At 43.5% G+C, this 17,611-nt stretch overlaps 1 protein-coding gene across 2 annotated transcripts in view; it reads right to left on the bottom strand.

Moving 5' to 3' along the window:
- Positions 1–17,611, bottom strand: part of ARHGEF4 (Rho guanine nucleotide exchange factor 4) — a 214,277-nt gene that overhangs the window by 94,666 nt on the left and 102,000 nt on the right. Inside the window, exon 6 of one of the 2 annotated variants that reach the window (XM_088060802.1) lies at positions 16,031–16,160. In XM_088060802.1, coding sequence (XP_087916928.1) covers positions 16,031–16,160 — 130 coding nt within the window. Of the gene's footprint in view, positions 1–8,666; positions 8,952–16,030; positions 16,161–17,611 lie in introns of those variants that run through there. The other variant, XM_005529614.3, reaches the window with a different exon arrangement.

Raw genomic sequence — 17,611 nt, forward strand, 5'->3', positions numbered from 1 at the left:
CTATAGATTCACAGAAGAAAACTTGACCAACCCCCCAGAATTCAGCCTATGCAGAGTATTGGCAGTAAGACAGCATGAAATAGGACTGCCAGGCCCTAGATTTATGACAGCATAAAGATTGTGGTGAAGCTCAGAACTGGGACCAAAAATAGCCCAAATTAAATAATTTTGTGCTCTCCAAAGAGAAATGACAGATCCAATCAACAAGTCTCAGTACAGATGGGTTCTGCATATTTTTAATTTATTCAGGCTTTCAAGGCTGATAAGAATGCCACATTTCAAACTGATCCAAAATCCACTGTTTTTGGGGTATTAGTAACGCTGTATTTTCATAATAAACTCTCTTAAAAGGTTTATTGTCAAAGCTTCTTTCAGGCATGCAGAGCAGGTTTTTGCCCTGAGCAGGATGTACCATCAGTGACCTCGAGCTGACACACAGCTATGCTCAGGGAGAGGGCTCTGGGAGAGTCAGCAGGAGCTGAGCCAACCCAGTGCCTCAAACAGCTCCATCATCCAGACTGATATTCTCTTATCCAGGTCACACTGTATTGTCAGGAAGTGAGACCATTTCAATACAGCCACACAACAGAATGTGCACAGGAGCCACACGAGCAGTTTGCCTGCTGTAGGGTGGGAAGAGCCCAGTGCCCCACTCTGGGATCCCACACCTGCCTGCAGCACGCTGCTGTCGGCTCCCAACTGCAGACACTCCTCAGCTGGAGCCCAACTCACCTCCCAACACTGCAGGCGTGTATTTCTCAGACAAACTCGGAACTGGCCACTGAGCACACAGGGCTGCTGGCTCGTGTGATTCTCCAGAGCTGCACTGTGCCCCAGAGCAGGCAGTGTCACAGAGGGTGGTGGCTTCCCTGAGAGCCAGCGAGGGAATCACAGCACAGGAGCAGCTCCAGCAGCCCTCGGGGTGCTCCTGTTCAGCAAATGAGACTGATTCTCACTGCCTGCTGCACCTTGCTGCTACAGCTGAGCCTTTGTTTCCCAAATAGGCTGGGTTTGTTTAGATTCAGTTATTCTGTAGACAGCTTCTCCTCCTTCGAACGCGTATGCGCCTTGACATTTGTAAAGATCCCTGCAAGGAATAACATCAAAGACAGCTCCAAGAACAGGGCCAGTAGGTGCACAGGCCCTGTTTGTGGTCTTCATTTGCCTCGTAGAGCGCTCCATGAACTGCAATTTCCAAATGCCGAGTTTGTCTTTTCGCATGTACATCCAAGTAGTGATCTTGGTTCATAAAGAGCTGAGGGCTTTTCACACCTGGCCTGGAAACATTCCATTGGCCAAGGGAGAGCAGAGTAGCTTAAACCTGCTCATCCAAACAGATTATTTTGTGTTAACACTGAATCTCCTAGCTCACTGCCTTTTTAGGGACACTTCAATTTTTTTAAAAAAGAAAAGAGCCTAATTCAAAACTACCTCATGGAAACTATATTTCCATTAGCCAAAAGGGAGACTCTTGCAATTTCACTCCCAAATAGAAGTAAATCTCTGCCAGCTGTTTTGAAAACATCATTAGTCTTATCTTCCTTTATTCTCAACGTGAAACATTCCAATGCTGTTATAATGGTTATTTTTTAAAGAAAATAAAAATAAAATAAAAGTTCTGCATTGACCTCATGTTCCTGACACAAAAACTTATTTTTCAAGTTATTTTATAAATACTTACATGTAATTTACCTTCCAAAGCCAGAGGATGGTACCACATGTCATAACAGTACACTTGAAATTGATTTCAAATTATTATTTAGGCATTGATCAGTTCCTTTAAGAAAGGTTCTGAAAGAAACCTTATCCATTAGTAGACAAAAAAAAATTAGAGCCCACACCTAGAAATGCTTGTTTTGGAGAAACCTCACAGAGGAATGTTTTAAGCTTAGCTAATGAATAACCGTGTGTGTATAGCTATTTATGTATGTGTATGTGTGTGTGTATATACATACACTCAAATATGAGGTAAAAACATAATTTAACTAAGTAAGAACAAGGAGGATATTCAAAGCAATTGTGTAATCAGCTGCCTTTAGCACTTGATTTCCCTCCTATTCTATGACCATTCTCCAGCCTCCATCCTGCTAGAGGCCACAGAATGCAGGAATCAGCTGCACAGGGGGTGATGCATTACAGCATCCATAAGCACTCTCTGGGATACAGCACAACTTGGAAATGGCTCAATTACTCCAGCAAAGCAATTACTCTGTACTCCACGGCAAAAAGAAAAAAAATAAAGTTTATTTGAGCTCTTATGAGCCAACATCACAGTCCAGGGAATCTCTTGCTCCTTGATTAGTAGGGACTGAGAATAACAGCAGCAAAGCTCTCTACCTATTTAGGCAAATACACCCCGAGGGATATTTGTAGTGAGAGCTGCCAACACTTGGATGTTCACACAATGTAATCCAAGACAGTTAACCAGGTGCAAACCACGTTCCTATCACTTTACACCCAGGCTACCGTCTCACTTTCATGTGCAGACACACCACTTTTAGGAGCAGCTTTTTCAGAATGGCACAGCCACCGAAAGCATTCAGTATCCAAGAAGCTCATCTTCATACCTTGGGCCTGCTCAGACCGATATCCTGCGCAGTCCAGCACACTCAGCTCGTCCCTGGCACTTTTAAACAAATCACTGAACTAGTTAGTTGGTTTAACAAACAGACCACAAAAGGATTGTGAGATGAGACAGGATTCTAATTAAATTAGAAGCCTCCACAGATAATTACTGACACTCAGAAGAGGGCTATACTTCTCTAATCCTTCAAAGACACTTCTCATGATTCAGAAGAATTGGAGAACAAGACCTTGGTAGGGAATAAGCTTAGTTACAGACAAGCTTAGTAATTTAAAGGCTACATCCCGATGGCGAAGGGCAGGAAGGATTGTTCCCTACGTTGTTGAACTTAACTAATTGCTAAGCAGCCATGGCAAAGCTGCATCATGTGTAGGCAGCAAGAACACACATTCTCTGTGACCACTGGGCATAGAAACGATTTGCCAGCACATGTTCTAATCTATTTTTGCTGCTTTTTTTTACAAACATGAACTAGACTCAGATAATTGCAAATGAAAAGGTACATTCAAGTGTCTGCCAGCCCTTGGGTGTCTACCTAAAGGTAGAGAAGAAAGGAAGGGTGGTCAGGTAAGCTTTATGGTACCATTGCATTTCCCCTTTCCTTCACTCTCCTGGACCACGCTGGTTGCCTCCTGCAAGAGCTGTGATGCTGGCAGTATTGAAATCAGGTGGCTTAAAGCTGTTTCACTTCCATGCAGAAAAATAGCAGCAATTGAAGCTTGGATATATCCCAGAGAAGTGATGGTCTGAAAGGCTACTCTACAGGCAAATGAATCTTTGAGAAAATACAGCCTTAGAAGCTGCCATATTCCTCAGCAAAGGGAATAGATCACAATCAAAATGTTCTTCGTGGGAGTTTTTTGAAGGCAGAGGAGGAAAAGGATGAAGATGGTGTACCTGTGACACCTGGGGAAGTATCACAGGCAGTGTTCCAAAGATTTAGCTTTCCCTGCTGCAAACACAGCATCAGCAAAGATGGGAATGTTTATTTCTGAGTAACAGGTGTTAATCTGTACCTCATGGGGACATGAGAATAAGCATTCACTCCTTTTGAAACAACACAAAAAAATCTCAAGGGAAAGTCAACTAGAACCACCTCCAATACATTAACATGCAATTAAAACTCCAAAGTAGCTGAACTTACAAAATCTGGTTCTGCTGCAAACAGAGGTACAGAAGCATGATTAGACTTCCTACCTCTATTAACACTATTTTTAATTCCCTTTAATGGAAAAGCATGATGCTAAAGGATACTTTACACTGTAAAAACATTTCTGTAGGAGTACTAAAAGAGTTAGGTGGCCAAGTTTACACGCATTTAGCATTAACTGAGATTCCCTTTACTGGAATGAACTCAACCACTTATTAATATATACACCCTCACTATTTGAATGTGATGTCAAGTCACAGTTCAGCAACACTCAACATTATTTAGAAGACGTATTTTAAACTAAGAAATATTTACTTAAGCTTTAGGGCAGTTCACTAGCTCAACCAAGAGATGTTCATCTTGTAATTCTTCCTTAGAAGTTCCGGATCGCCCTTAGGTTTAAACTAACCACACCAGTCACCATTACTAATGAATCCACACAGAGGGAAAAATCAAAGTTAATTTTGCATGGATTATTGTTTGTTTGTTCTTAAATCCATTGATTATTCATTCAGAAGATGAGTGGAAGTTATTCTGGCAGGTGACACAGAATATAGGAGGGAACACATAGGACATCTTAGAGCACAAGCATGAATCCAGCTGAAATACTCTAGCTCATGATTTGCCAAGGTAAGGGTGAGACACAACCTTGACATGCTGCACTGGATGCTCTGAGGATCTCACTTTCTTTTTCCTCCCTGCTCTCCTTTGGATATATTCTGAAGCAATTTGAACCTTAAATCAATCTCCCCTTGTGTGACCTCTAACTCTTGCTGACTGAGTGACCATAGAGAAAGAAGGGCAGTGGAATTATGCACTGCACTCCATGAGCACAGCTGAAGGCATCAGTACCAAAAAGACAGGGCTAGGGGAAGAAAAAGGAAAAAAAACGGGGCTCAAAAGAAAATTTCTTGCCAAACAAGAAAGAGGCAAAGCATTCGCCACAGGTCTATTCCTGGCTCTCTCATCAGCCACAACAATGAAATGAATGACTTGGAAAAAACCTTCCTGAAAACCCCACAATTTTCTTTTTAAGCTCTGAATGAAGGGAAAAAAACCCTCCACACCCATGCTTCATGTTTTCTTGTTTGTTTAAAGGCCATATTCCCAAGGGCAGTAGATGAGCATATCTGCACATTAGGAGCCACAAATCTGTGCAGAGGCGCACTGAAGTGGAGCCTGTACAATTAAATTGCTACATATGCACAAATACACAGAGGATCCCAGGGAAACTATGGCAACCACTAGTCCTCCAGGTTGTGATTCCCCCTTTGTCCCTACCTCTTTTTGCTCTTCCAGTCCTTCCCAACTTGGACAAGAAAAAGAACAAACAGAAGTATTAATGAGGCTGGGATTGGACCTGCAACAAAGGAGCTGGAAAGGCAAAGAGAGCTGCTCACAGGCTTGAATCTGGAAACGTTCTAAAGGAAAAACTTTTCAGTGGAGTTGTACAACAGTGATGAATGGGATACAGACAGCCCTGGGGTACAAAGTCTTGCCTGGGAAACCAGGGTTAGAGTGCCCAGAGTGCCACTGAATCACTTGCTGGAGCACTGTCACAACTGACTTTTAATTTGGATGCCTTGTGGGGTTTTGGCCAGCTGAGATACAGCCTGATTTTCAGAACTGCTGAGCCACCCCAGCTCCCAGCCCTTTTTTCACTGGCCAAACACTTGGACACTGCTCATAAGTATTTAAAAATAGCAAGGATACTGTCCAAGTATCAAACTATACCTTTTAAACTACCCTAAATCATGCTTTGAAAAATCTTTTGGGCACTATGTGAGGGTTACTGATGCTTTCAAAGTCCTCTGGCATCCTCAAATAGGGAGCCTAGTAGAAGAGCAAAGCATTCCCTATTTTCATGTTTGTATTTAGCTTCAGGGAGAAGAACCTTCTCATCCAAGGTAGCGTTTATTGACATTTAGACCAGAAATGCCACACACTATGCTAAAATACAGTAGATTTTTTTCAATTCCTACAAGCCTGAACCATGGTTTTTGCTAACTTGTTTTTCAAATTGCATTTGCACAGAAGTTTATGCTATAACAACAGGTCTTTTTCAATTTTCACATTTAGCTTCCCCTCTTGATCAATATATCACAACAAAGTCAACCCCAAACCAACAGGAATTGTACTTCATTGCTGACTACAGAGGGAGATAACAAACCAAAGACAGTTTTTGCTCCTGTGAACCTCAGAAAACTCTTTTCCACACAGGGGATGTCAATTTGTATTTCTGAAATCACACACTGTCAAACGTATACATACATAAACACACATATATCTCTGTCTTTTCACCTCCTTGGAATCTAAATTATCTGAAAGAAAAACTCCAATGGATGCATTCCAATCGTACCTCCCACCTTCTTTTCACCTCCACTTTTCAGTCATTTAAATCTGGTTTATTTCTAACCTTCCCTGAAGTCTTAGCAGCAGACTCAGTATGAAGATCCCTACAGAAAAGGTGTTGCACACACAGGGGGGAAAAAGCAAAACCCTCTCTGCCAAGTCCACCTATGCAACCTTAAGGAAATGCAGAATCCCTTTCAAACAGATAAAGGGACTGACTCATCCCCCAGACCTTTTTTAATTCAACATTGGGCACCTCATAGTGTTTCCACACAATCTGTGCTCTTTTTTTCCCCCCTAACTCCTTGATGTATGACACAGAAAAATGCTGGAGGCTCCCTGATCCTCTGAGGAGAGGACATTGCCACACATTTTAGTTATCACTTCTCTCATGTATTGCCAGCCGCTACTGCTCCTGCTGGTTTTTTTACCCTGGGTTTTCCGTTTGGGTTTTTTTGGTTGGTTTAAGCAGTGTACTAAATTTTACCATTCAAAAATGTGACTTAGCACAAACTTTAAAGAAATCCTTCCTCAGCACTCAGACAGGCAATGGATATTGATGAAGAGGAGCAGTTCTACCACAACTTCCTAAGTTTAAGCCAAAGAAGAATTATGACAGAGAAGAATCAAAACAAAATAAATTCCTCCTAGTGAGATCCATTGCTCTCAAAGTTTAATCCTAATTCTGACCTGAATTTTGTTAGAGACAAACTGCTCAGAAATCTTTTGCACATGAGAAGATAGTACCACAGTATTTTGAGGCAGCAAGGAGCCTGAAATGCAATGATCTGCTTATATTATTTTATTTATATATCAATACTATAATTATGAAACTTAATTTGGTTTTTCATTTTTCCCTGCCCTCAGACTGTCTCCATACCATTTTTTATTCCATTTCTTCTCATCTCTGTATCTTCTGCTAAATGCAAGTAACATCCACAAAATGACACCATGCCTCACAGCCTTGATAGCAAAACTATTGTGGAAATGAAAGAGCATTTAGAAAACCAGACTTAGTTTCAGAGCCTGATTTTGCTATCAACCTCACTTCTTTTGTATCACTGTACACCGTTTGTTTCAAGTGACCTGATTAAGCCCAAGAATGCTTCCAGGAAGGGCAGCTGACAGCAAACCCTGTGACACAGAGGGGATGGAGCCACCACAGCAACCCCACACACAACTCTGAGCAGGAGTTTGCAAAAAGACCCTGTGCCAGACGTACTTCATGCCAATGCCAGAGCATGCTGGGGTTAATTTACACTCCCAGTTACAAGAGAAAATAGCCAGCAGATGCTACTGAGAATGCACAAGCACATCATCTTGTAGCTGCAGCCCAGATCTTTCCCCAAAAAAGCACCAATGGCTTGATCTCACTCTAGGCCTTTTTTCCTGTCCCTGGACTCTCAAGATGTTCTGTAGGTGTTTAGTGGTTTTGGCCACCTAGAAGGTGTGGTGTGCAGGGTGGAAAGTGAGGGAGACTGGCCACCCTGCTGAAGCCCTTTCCTGTATGATTGTGCAGTTACTCACACTTCAATAGAGACCCCAGAGCAGCAATGGAGATTTTATTAAACAGCTCCAATCTACAGTAGCAGATGGAATGATAAAACCTTTCAATAATTAAAAGTACACACGACTAAAGCAGATTACACAGAACTGCACCCTGAATTCTTCCCAAGCCTTGATTCTAGCTGGTAGCACTGGGTATCTTTACTAAGGAAATGGCAGTCACTGGTGGCCTTGAAGGCTTGTCTGAATTTATCTAAGAGAGGAACTAATTTACTGCAGCTCTATTAAAAATCTCTCTAAACAGCAACAGCTGAACAGCTCAGCAGTCAGTGGCTGTTAACATCACTGCCAGGCTCCTTTGCTAGGATCAGCTGGGAATGAGAAAGCTTCGTTACTATGCTTGCAGTTCGAACATTCAAACCTTTAACAGGCACATCAGTAACTAAAAACCAGAACGCCAGATCCAGACAGGCTGAGTCAGAACAGGTCCAGGCTACATGAACATGCCTCCAAAATCCCTGCTTCAGAAAGACATTAAATAATGGATGGGAAAGCAAAAACTGAACTTGAGCAGCTGGCTCAGGGAACTGCCTTTCCCTTCTTCAGTGCACAGCAGTGCAACCCTACCTAGCCCTCATCTGCTGCACAGCACTCGCCTGGGCATTTTCTAGAGGCAGTGATACTCTCTACACTGGAATTTACACACAGAAATATCAACTCTGTATGATTAAGCTGAAACAAGGAATGTTCCAATAGGCAAGGACAGCTTTAATCAGGTGGAAGCCTGCACATTGTTTATTAAAAAAAAAAGGCATTAAAAACCTATTTCTTCCCTCCTGACTTGAGAAGTCTGTTAAGGGTTTATGTTGTTTTGGTTTAGCTTTAAGTCTGCAGAGGGTATAGCTAGCAAACACTGAATGTTTTGATTATTTCTCAGGACTAAGAGACTGCATTTCCAAATTATATACTTTTTCTAGAAGGTTTGGTTTGGTTTCTCAAGGTCAGTGCAATATCATAGAGCAGTTTAAAAAAAAAAAAAAAGGAAAAAGATAAAGGAAAAAAAGAGTCCCTTACCTGTGGCAGAGTGAAGACTCTCCAAGCTCCAGTACCTGGACAGGACGCCTCTCATGCCACCACCACCACACACCACCCCGCTGCTGTCTGAATCCGAGCCCGGCGAGAGCCCGGAGCTGCCGCTGCTGCTGCAGTTCTCGCCACTGTGTGCCCCGCTGGACTCACTGGGGCACTGCTGGGTCCTCATGCAGGCAGGTGCTCGGGGGAGCCGGGGGCTCTGCGGGGCTGCGGGAGGAATGGGGCAGCGCTCTCCGGAGCTCTCCCAGGGCAGCGGGACCTGGCAGCGCCGGCTGAGCACTGGGCTGGATCCCGAGCCTCCTCTCCGCTCGCCTCGATGCATCCTGACATCATAGGGGTCCACTAAGGAGGCTCCCTCTGTGGCAGCTCCGCTGCTTTCAGCTGCAGCTTCCAGCAGCTGATTTTTATTAAAGCCGATTTCAAGGCATTAAGAAAGCAAGGGGTGAGACAGAGATCTCTCCTCCTAATTTAGCAGAACTGTCAGATTAAAAATAAATAAGTGGAAATAGTAGGATTTCATGCATTTTAAAAATGCTCAAGTGAGAGAGACCTTGTGTTATCTGCTTCCCCTGAGAACTCAGAAAGGATTTAACATATAAACTAATCATGCTTAGAACTGGCTGTGGCTGCCGCTATTAAAAAACTATTTTTGTAAGTACTCAGAAAAAGAATTCAAAATGAAATTAAAGCCAGAAAAACACAGATTGAGATTTGGGGAGATTGAAGCTGGGAGTTTTGAAAAATCATTTAGCATCCGCTCCCAGAGTGCAGACCTGGTATGATCCCTATTTCCATGTGTAATCTTTGTAAGAGACCTCAGTCCCAACTGAAACAGAATCACTGAGTACTATTTACTAGAAAGTTTTATTATATTCCCCTTACCTGGAGATTCCCTGTGTCCCTATAAGAAGGATCCTGAAAGAATACCAGTTTCCTGAGAATGCAGAAATACCTGTGCACTTTAAAAACAGCTTTGAGATTTATAATGAAGGACATTTCTGGGCTGCCACTCTGCCCAAAGACCTTGCAGACAGCAGATTTATCAAACTATCAAAATAATTTAAGAGTACCTACATGGTTTGTAACCTGTGCAGCAGAAAAGAGTGTAAGACCAGAACTAGCCTGATTCAGTGTGGGATTACCCAGGCCAAGAGAAAGTTTGGCCAGATGAGACTGCAAGTAGGGGTTGGACCAAAGCAAAGGAGATCAGATCCCCCAGCACATCTGGGAGAGGGACAGCCACCCACACGTGAGCCACAAGGGAAAACCCCACACTGCTCCTGTCACACAGAGAGTGCTCATGGTTCCAGACAACAAAATCCCAACCCAGGAGCCCAGTTTCACACAAACTGAAAACACTTCTTTTACAATTTGTATGTAAGGTAGCTCTTTGCAAAGTACACAAGGCCATGTTTTATGGCCATCACAGCTTGTTCCAATAGAAACCCCTTTGAGTTTGTCTCACTATCCATGCAGGTGCAGAGTTATTCCAGTTCAGTAAGACTTCTGGTTTACTGAGTATTTCCTACAAGGCAAAAATGTCACACTCCATCACTGGAGAATATCATAAAGCACCCAATAATGCTGAACCAACTTTTGAGTCCTTAAATATTTCAGCTATTCTTTAAACTAAAGATCTCCACAGCAGTAACAAAAATGACATTTCTAGTGATCTGTAACAAAATAATTCCTTTGATTATCTTCTGAATGGAGCTACTTAGACCAAAATATCTAATACTTTCTAACAGAGAAGTGGAAATGTGTTCTTGATTTGACTGCAGGAGAACCACTCTTCTGCACTGAGAACTGCCTGCATTCGAGTACAACTGGAGAGAAACTCTTCTTGATCACAGTAATCAGGGGAAGGCAAATTACACATTGACAATAAAGATGAATGCAGCTGTTCTGTGGATGTGGAGAACAGGGCATTGAGAAGAAGAAAGTCAGTACAGTTCTTCAGACAACAAAGGTGCTAAAGAGAGGCTACAATTCAGTCCTAATTCTCCTTATGTATGTGTGTCTGTTGTATGTATGCACTAAAGAGGAATTTTCTAATAGAATGGAAAAAAGAAAAATTCTACACAGCCAAATTGTGGAAACCAAAAATTTTGTCAGAGTTCAAGACTGCAACGCATCATAGAGGGGTCGCCTCTGACTACAGATTTTTTTTTTTCTTCTTGTAAAATCTGCACAGAGATTTTCTTATGTGACATTAGAGAGAGATGTTATCTAAAGCTGATGTAGCAGTAACTCACTCCAACTAAAGATTAAGGATTTCACTGCACAGCCTAGTAAAGGCAGTCAAGCTAGCTTTGGGCAACCTGATCCTAAACATCTGCTGGATCTTTTAGCCTCTTTTGGGTTCCCCTGTAATCTAGCTTTGAACAGCGATTACCAGAATCATTCAGGATTTCCTTGACCTTACTCTTCTCTCTTTTCCCCACAGAAGGTTTTTATTGGTATGCTAAATCTTTCACCTCAGTAGCTAATACATACAACACCACTCAACTTGCCAAGACAAATTTTCAGGAACTCAGCCACCACCAGGCCCCGATTTTAAGACTGGGTGAAAATCTTTGAGTGAGCACATTATCAAAGACCTCACAGAGGACAAATGTTTGTGGCTGTGGTTAAACAGAACCAAGATTGACATAGACATGGGTCTAATCTTTCTGTGATTAAAGACAAAGTGGAAAGTATACAGTAGGCAAGGTGATTATTTTTTTAGCCACTTAAATTCAGTTATACTCCTCTAGGGGTATCTAGATTCAATTATACTCATCTAGGGGATGGAATGGACATTTGCTACAGCTAACATGATACACTTCTGGGAACTTGCATACCACTTTCTTCAAGGGCTAAAATGACAAAAATGGAATAAATAACTCAGCTTGCTATTTTGCTGAACTACAGGACTGCTAAATATTTATAAGACATAATGAAGTCCTGTTATTGAGCTAATATTTTCCCTCTTGAACAGATTTCTCCAGTGGCTGTCAAACATCTTCACATTAACTGTTGCCAAGTGTGAGTTTAACAGCACATCTATAGCTGGGAAAAGAAGATGAAAGTTGTCCACATGATGTTGAGTAAACAAACAGTCCCTTTGCCTCTGAGAAATACTTTCCACTATACCAGGGAGGCCAAAGGATAACTCGGTATCACTGAGTGGTCACAGTTTTCCAGACTATCCACAAAAAATTCAGCCCTTGAGAACTTGGCTTGCCTATTCTTGTTGCAAGATTTCCAAGGCCACCAGTATGTTCCTCATCAGTGCTCACCAGTCACAGGGAATTCATGCCTCTCTTTTGGCACAACCAACCACAGCTCTGTGGTGTAACTCCAGGGCATCTCTAACACACATCTGATAGCAGAAAATTTGAAAATCCAAGGCGGTTCTAATCTGACAAGACGTGTGGAAAGTTGCCACAAAAAGATTTGGTCTGCATTTAGATAACAATTTAAAATTATACAGGTATGAGATTTGTTCTAGCACAGCTACAAACCTGTCTACAGACCTGTCTTGTAATACACAGGTTACAGGTTTCTCCCTCTATGAAGATATGACAAACCCTGGAGGTTTATGGTCATGTGTCTGTCCCTTTCCCTGTCCCTATCCCTAGCCAAAAGTTTCAGAGTCTCTGAGAGGCATAATGAGGGAAACACCTGGGAAAGGGTAACAAACTGGCACACAAGTAGAAAAGTCTCTGCCTGAGAGGCATGGACAGCAGGGAGAGCAGGAAAGTAAAGAAACTCCAGTTCTCAGACAATTCCCTGTGTCTGTCACTGTGTCACCTTGTGATTGCCTCCTGCTGGAAGGTCCCTATGCTTTTCCTGCTGGAAAAGCTCAGCAATGGCAGCATCACCCCTGAATGTTCCTCCTGCATTCCTCCCGTGAGCTGGTAGCTCACATCCAGAACCGCCCATCTCCTGGCTTCAGCCTTCTTGCAGCTACGTTCTCACAGCTGCAGCCACTGTCCAAACAGCTTCCCAGCAACATCCCAAATTTTATGCAGTCTTCAGTTTATAAATAAACAAATATCAGACTCAGGAGAGATGGGAAAGGAGAAGACAGGTCTCAGCCTAGAAAACAAACATGCTGGTCCACTGCTTTAACCCAAGGCCTCTTTATCCTGCTACTGCTCACTCCGGTACATATTAGGCCCTCACATCCCTTTCCTGGTGCAATACCTGTGTCAAAAGGTCTTCAGAGGCTGCTAAAAAGCAGAAAAGCATTCCCATATCTACTTTAGGAAGTGGTTTGTTTCCTAAACTGTCAGTAAGGAACGTACTGAACGGTACAAATGAAGACATGGCAGTACACAGACAACGAGAACAGGAGACTGGGGAGGGGGGCTCACTGCAGTCAGACTTTTCCGCAAGGGGAATCAAAGGGACAGACAACAATCTCTTCTCTCTGGCAGTCGGTGACAGGACCCGAGGGATTGGCCTGAAATTGTGTCAGGGGAGGCTTAGGTTGGATATTAGGAGAAGTTTTTTCACTCAGAGGGTGGGTGGTAGGGCAGCAGGACAGTGCTTGCAGCACCAAGCCAGCCAGAGTCCCAGCAGCATTCGGACAAGGCCCGCAGGCACATGCTGTGGGCCCTGGGGACCGCCAGGAGTTGGACTTGATCATCCTTTTGGGTCCCTTCCAAATCAGAATATTCTGTGAACTAAAAAGGAACGACACTTGATATTCATCAACGCTATTTGCTGAAGCGTGTAGCTAAAGTAGCTAAAGCTTTTTCCGAGCTGTTAAGGTGCTCCCTAGCTGGAACGGGACGGTGCCTTCGCTGCCCCTGTGTGTGCTCAGCCGCCCTTCCCCGGCGGCGGCTCCGCGCCGGCCCCGTCCGTGCCCCGGAGCATTTTCCCAGCGCTCGGAGCCGCCTGCCGGTGCCACAGGGCTCGGCAAGGGCTGTCCGGGCCGGGGCCAGGCGGGCAGGGCCTGCCCCGAGCGCGGGCACTGCTCGGAGCCCGCCCCGTTCGTGCCAGCAGCGCGGAGAGGCGGCGAGAGCCAGGGCTCCCATTGAGGGGAGGAGCGTGACGGGCACAGCAGCTACGGCGTTAAAATAAAACTCCTCTGCACTCGTGCTGTTCTAACAAAAACCACGCTGAGCTGGGTAGCCAGTCTGTCCGCAACTCCTGTCCCCAGGGAGGTGCATGACAGTCTGAGAGCTGTGCACGGCACCTCCTGGGCTGGGAGCAGCACTGCCATCGTTTCACATTTGCAGAACTCCCTGCGTTCCTCACAGGCTCCGCTGCATTCCCTGAACAAGGGGACTAAGTGCAGACTTTGGAGTGGGAAATTTAGCTGTATTTTCGACATGAAGTATCTAGTAGCACTGGATATTACATGGTATTTTTATATTACATGGTATTTTTATATCTGGTGTCTTTGATGACCAAAGCAGAGACTGGGATCATTAATGCAAGCAGTTGCAGCTTTGGAGTTAGAAATCTTAAAATTAGATTAAATGAATTGACACTTCTATTTATTTTACATGCTCTACAGCTTTGCCAAAAACAACAGGTATCACAACAAGGCTGTGCAAGAATCAAAGAGGGTGTTCTGTACTACTGTTGCCTCAAGGATGTAGCCAGTCAAAAGTGATCCATCAACTTCAGAGTATTACTTCAGTAATTTGGAGTTTCCTTCTTATCCACATCCTACCACAGGCAGAACACGTGCCCACATTCATCTCCCCCAAAACGCTTCAAATGAAGCCCACAAGCAGCAGCTAATAGAGATGACAGTGGTAGAAGAACCTCTGCTTCCTCTCTCCATCAGTTTCCTTTCCCAGGAGCATGGTTTTGGTGGTGAAAAAAAAATGATTCTTCTCTATTTCATTTGTTTTGCTACATTTACTCAGAAATTCTTGAAGTGTGGGCTTAGGTCATGGTATGAAATTCATTTGTACCTATCTCAGGAACACTGTGTCAATCACAGATGATTCAGGTTGCAGGCCCCATTTCTAGATAGCACATAAACACCTCCAGCACTGCCAGCTGGTCAGTCTGCATACATTTACTTCCTCTATTCACCCTCAGAAATTCATACATATTTTTTAACTCCCTCACGTCCCAGTTGGGAACTACCATGAAATTTGTCTCAGCTGTGACTCAGAATGTACTTCTATGACAGCAGTGCTCAGGGATTTCAGCTAATGTCAGAGATGCACAGACAACTTGACAATGATGGGGTTCCATCTGGGATTTCCAAGGGGTAAAGCTGCTGCTTTTTCAATTCAGCCAGGGAGCTAGTCCTAAGCAGTGGGGCAGCACCAGATGCTTGTGACGGCAAGTGATCAAAGCCCTCAGTGCTGAGAGAGCAAAGGCAAGGCTCTCAACACCACGATAATAAACAGTTTTCTTATTTCCAGATAAAGCCTCATGACTCTGTGCATGAGCTGCACAAAGTGTCAGAGAGCAAACCAGTTTTGCGTGACAAAATACTATGACCATTCAACTCTGATGTAATTAGTACAGTGTTATTGTCCCTTAATTAGGTAACTCCAGCAGGGTTTAATCGATGGTACAGAGACCTTCTGAGGCAGAAATGGCAGTTTGGCACCCAACTGTGGCTGGCTTTTCCTGGCTAGATTCCTAACCACCAAACAACCCCTCTGCATTCTGTTTTTCTTACTCCAGCCCAAAGTGCTGTGATAGAGATATCTGCAGTGTTTGGGCAGGCACTGTCAGATGGAGAATTTAAAAACCTGGCAAAGATACGTCTCACAGTTTATTAATCTGTGGAATTTACATTTTAATTCTGAGAAAGTGTCAGTCATCGGAAATGAAGTAGACATGGTACTTCATATGCATTCCCCATGAAAACACAGCATATTTGTTCTTTAAGGAGATTTAAAGTGCAGGAAAGTTCTGTCTCTAGAGGCTCATTTAGTTGCTTTAGTGCCTAATTAGCAACCTGAGAGGAACCTCACCATACCCACTGTAGTGCTCTCCAGCAAACACAAGGCAGAGCCTATTTCATCTACAGAAATCTAATTCAAGGGTGTGATATAAGTGACATCATTGTAGGTGAGAGAGTTCTCCCAAGACAGCCCAATGTTTCTACATCAAGCACACTGTCATTGCTATGAGTGATCTCTTCTTCACTTAAAAGCTGACCTTGCCTTTAAACAACACCCTGTTTATCCACCCAGGGACAAAACAAACTCGAATATGAAAAGCACATGAAAGATTCAACTCTAAAGCAGATTTCTCCTCAGACATGGATGCAGCAATCATCACAAACAGGTTAGAATGCTTATCACGTAGTTCCCACACACAATAAACCAGAGTTTAACTCTCTCATCGTGCACACCCAGACAGGACAGTGTACACACCGGGAGCGGAGATGCGCCGTTTCCATCCCACGCAGTCCAGGCCTGTCGGAGTGCTCTGGGAAAATGGGTGCAGTTTCAGTGGCAGGATGTCAGAGGCAACAGGAGATGTGATAGATGGACTCATTCCAGGCTGCAACAGGACAGGGAAAACAAAGGCAACAAACCCTGAGTTCAGATGCCCCATAGGACAAAATACAGTGTTCATCCCAAAGAACCTCTTCCCACCTCTGATATCTGCCCGTGTAAGTAAGCAGTATGTTAGTGGACACACATGGATGATTATGGCTAGAAACGTTAGAAGACTGTCAGAAGGCAAGGAAAACTGCAATGTGGTAAGAACAGAGGTGGATAAACAGGTACTGGATTCATATTTCACATACAACCATACACACATCCATTCACAGAAAGTTTCACTCCTTCCTATGAAGTGTTTCTAGTGGGGGGTAGGGGGGAAAATATCACTACTATGAGTCATCCTCTCAGCTACAGAACTATTCCTGCAGCTTTGTAACTCATAGGTCCTCTTCTGGTATTTCACATGAAAATAAAGCTTTTCTCTTCAGAGATTTATTGGTACCAGCCCCCAACCATACAGAATGTGGATAACAACATTCTTCTCTTCAGCTAGAGGTACAAGTAAGAGTTCTCACACTCTTCTCTACCTGGTTGACTGATTTTGTAAAACTTAGATAACTTAATGAAACTTTGAAAACTCTGTACCACTGCCAGATCTAATTGAATTAATAGCTTTTATTGGTTTCGAGGGGAAAACATAGAGATACATACACACAGCTCAGGGCCTCTAATACACAATGTAGCAATTAATGTATGCTGCAGGTATGCTTTTATCCCTTTTTCCTTTTCTCTCCTGTGGCTGCCACACACAGAAAACATCAGTGGCTGGGAGATCAGCTGGTCAGTAATCACTGGTCCCATGGGCTCTTATCACTACTGCCCCTTCCTTTTGCCACTGACATTCAGTTACACCATATCCATCCTTCACTGAGCCAGGAACCTGGCATATTGAGGTCCAGTATTCTCTCTAGGATCTTTCCCTCTCCCCACCAGCCCACAGCATGTCCCATCAGCAGAAAGTCTGCTGATCAGCCTTGATGCTGAAGCCTCTTGTGTAGTTGGCCACTAGCCAAACCTTCCTTCCAAAACTAACCAGAACACAGTGCTCACACAGCTCAGAGTGCTCTGTGCCTGGTTTGGTTTTTTATTCCTGGACTTAACTTTCCTAAAACAAAGAGAATACTGCCAGTATGTTGGCAAAAATCACCATCTCTTGAGGCATAGCATGAATCCTGTTCAAATTAACCTGAGCTGTGCCTGTCTTTCTAGAAAAGTAGCAGCAAAGACCCAATAGGAACACACACTCTTCTAGTGACAGTGAAAATCAAACTTACTGGGCCACAGCTCTGAAAATGTCAAGGGTAAAGTCTAGGTTATTTATGTGAAAAATTATAGAAAGCATTATTTTTTCTGTTTAAGACTAGAAAGCAGAACCTCGGCCTAAGGCTGTTACAACTGCAGGTTTCATTCTTATTAATTCCTGGGACATCAGAGCAAATTTTGGGT

The sequence above is a fragment of the Pseudopodoces humilis genome, chromosome 11, assembly GCF_049639895.1.
Source record: "Pseudopodoces humilis isolate 2021_Gansu_Grassland_sample_001 chromosome 11, ASM4963989v1, whole genome shotgun sequence".
NCBI lineage: Eukaryota > Metazoa > Chordata > Aves > Passeriformes > Paridae > Pseudopodoces > Pseudopodoces humilis.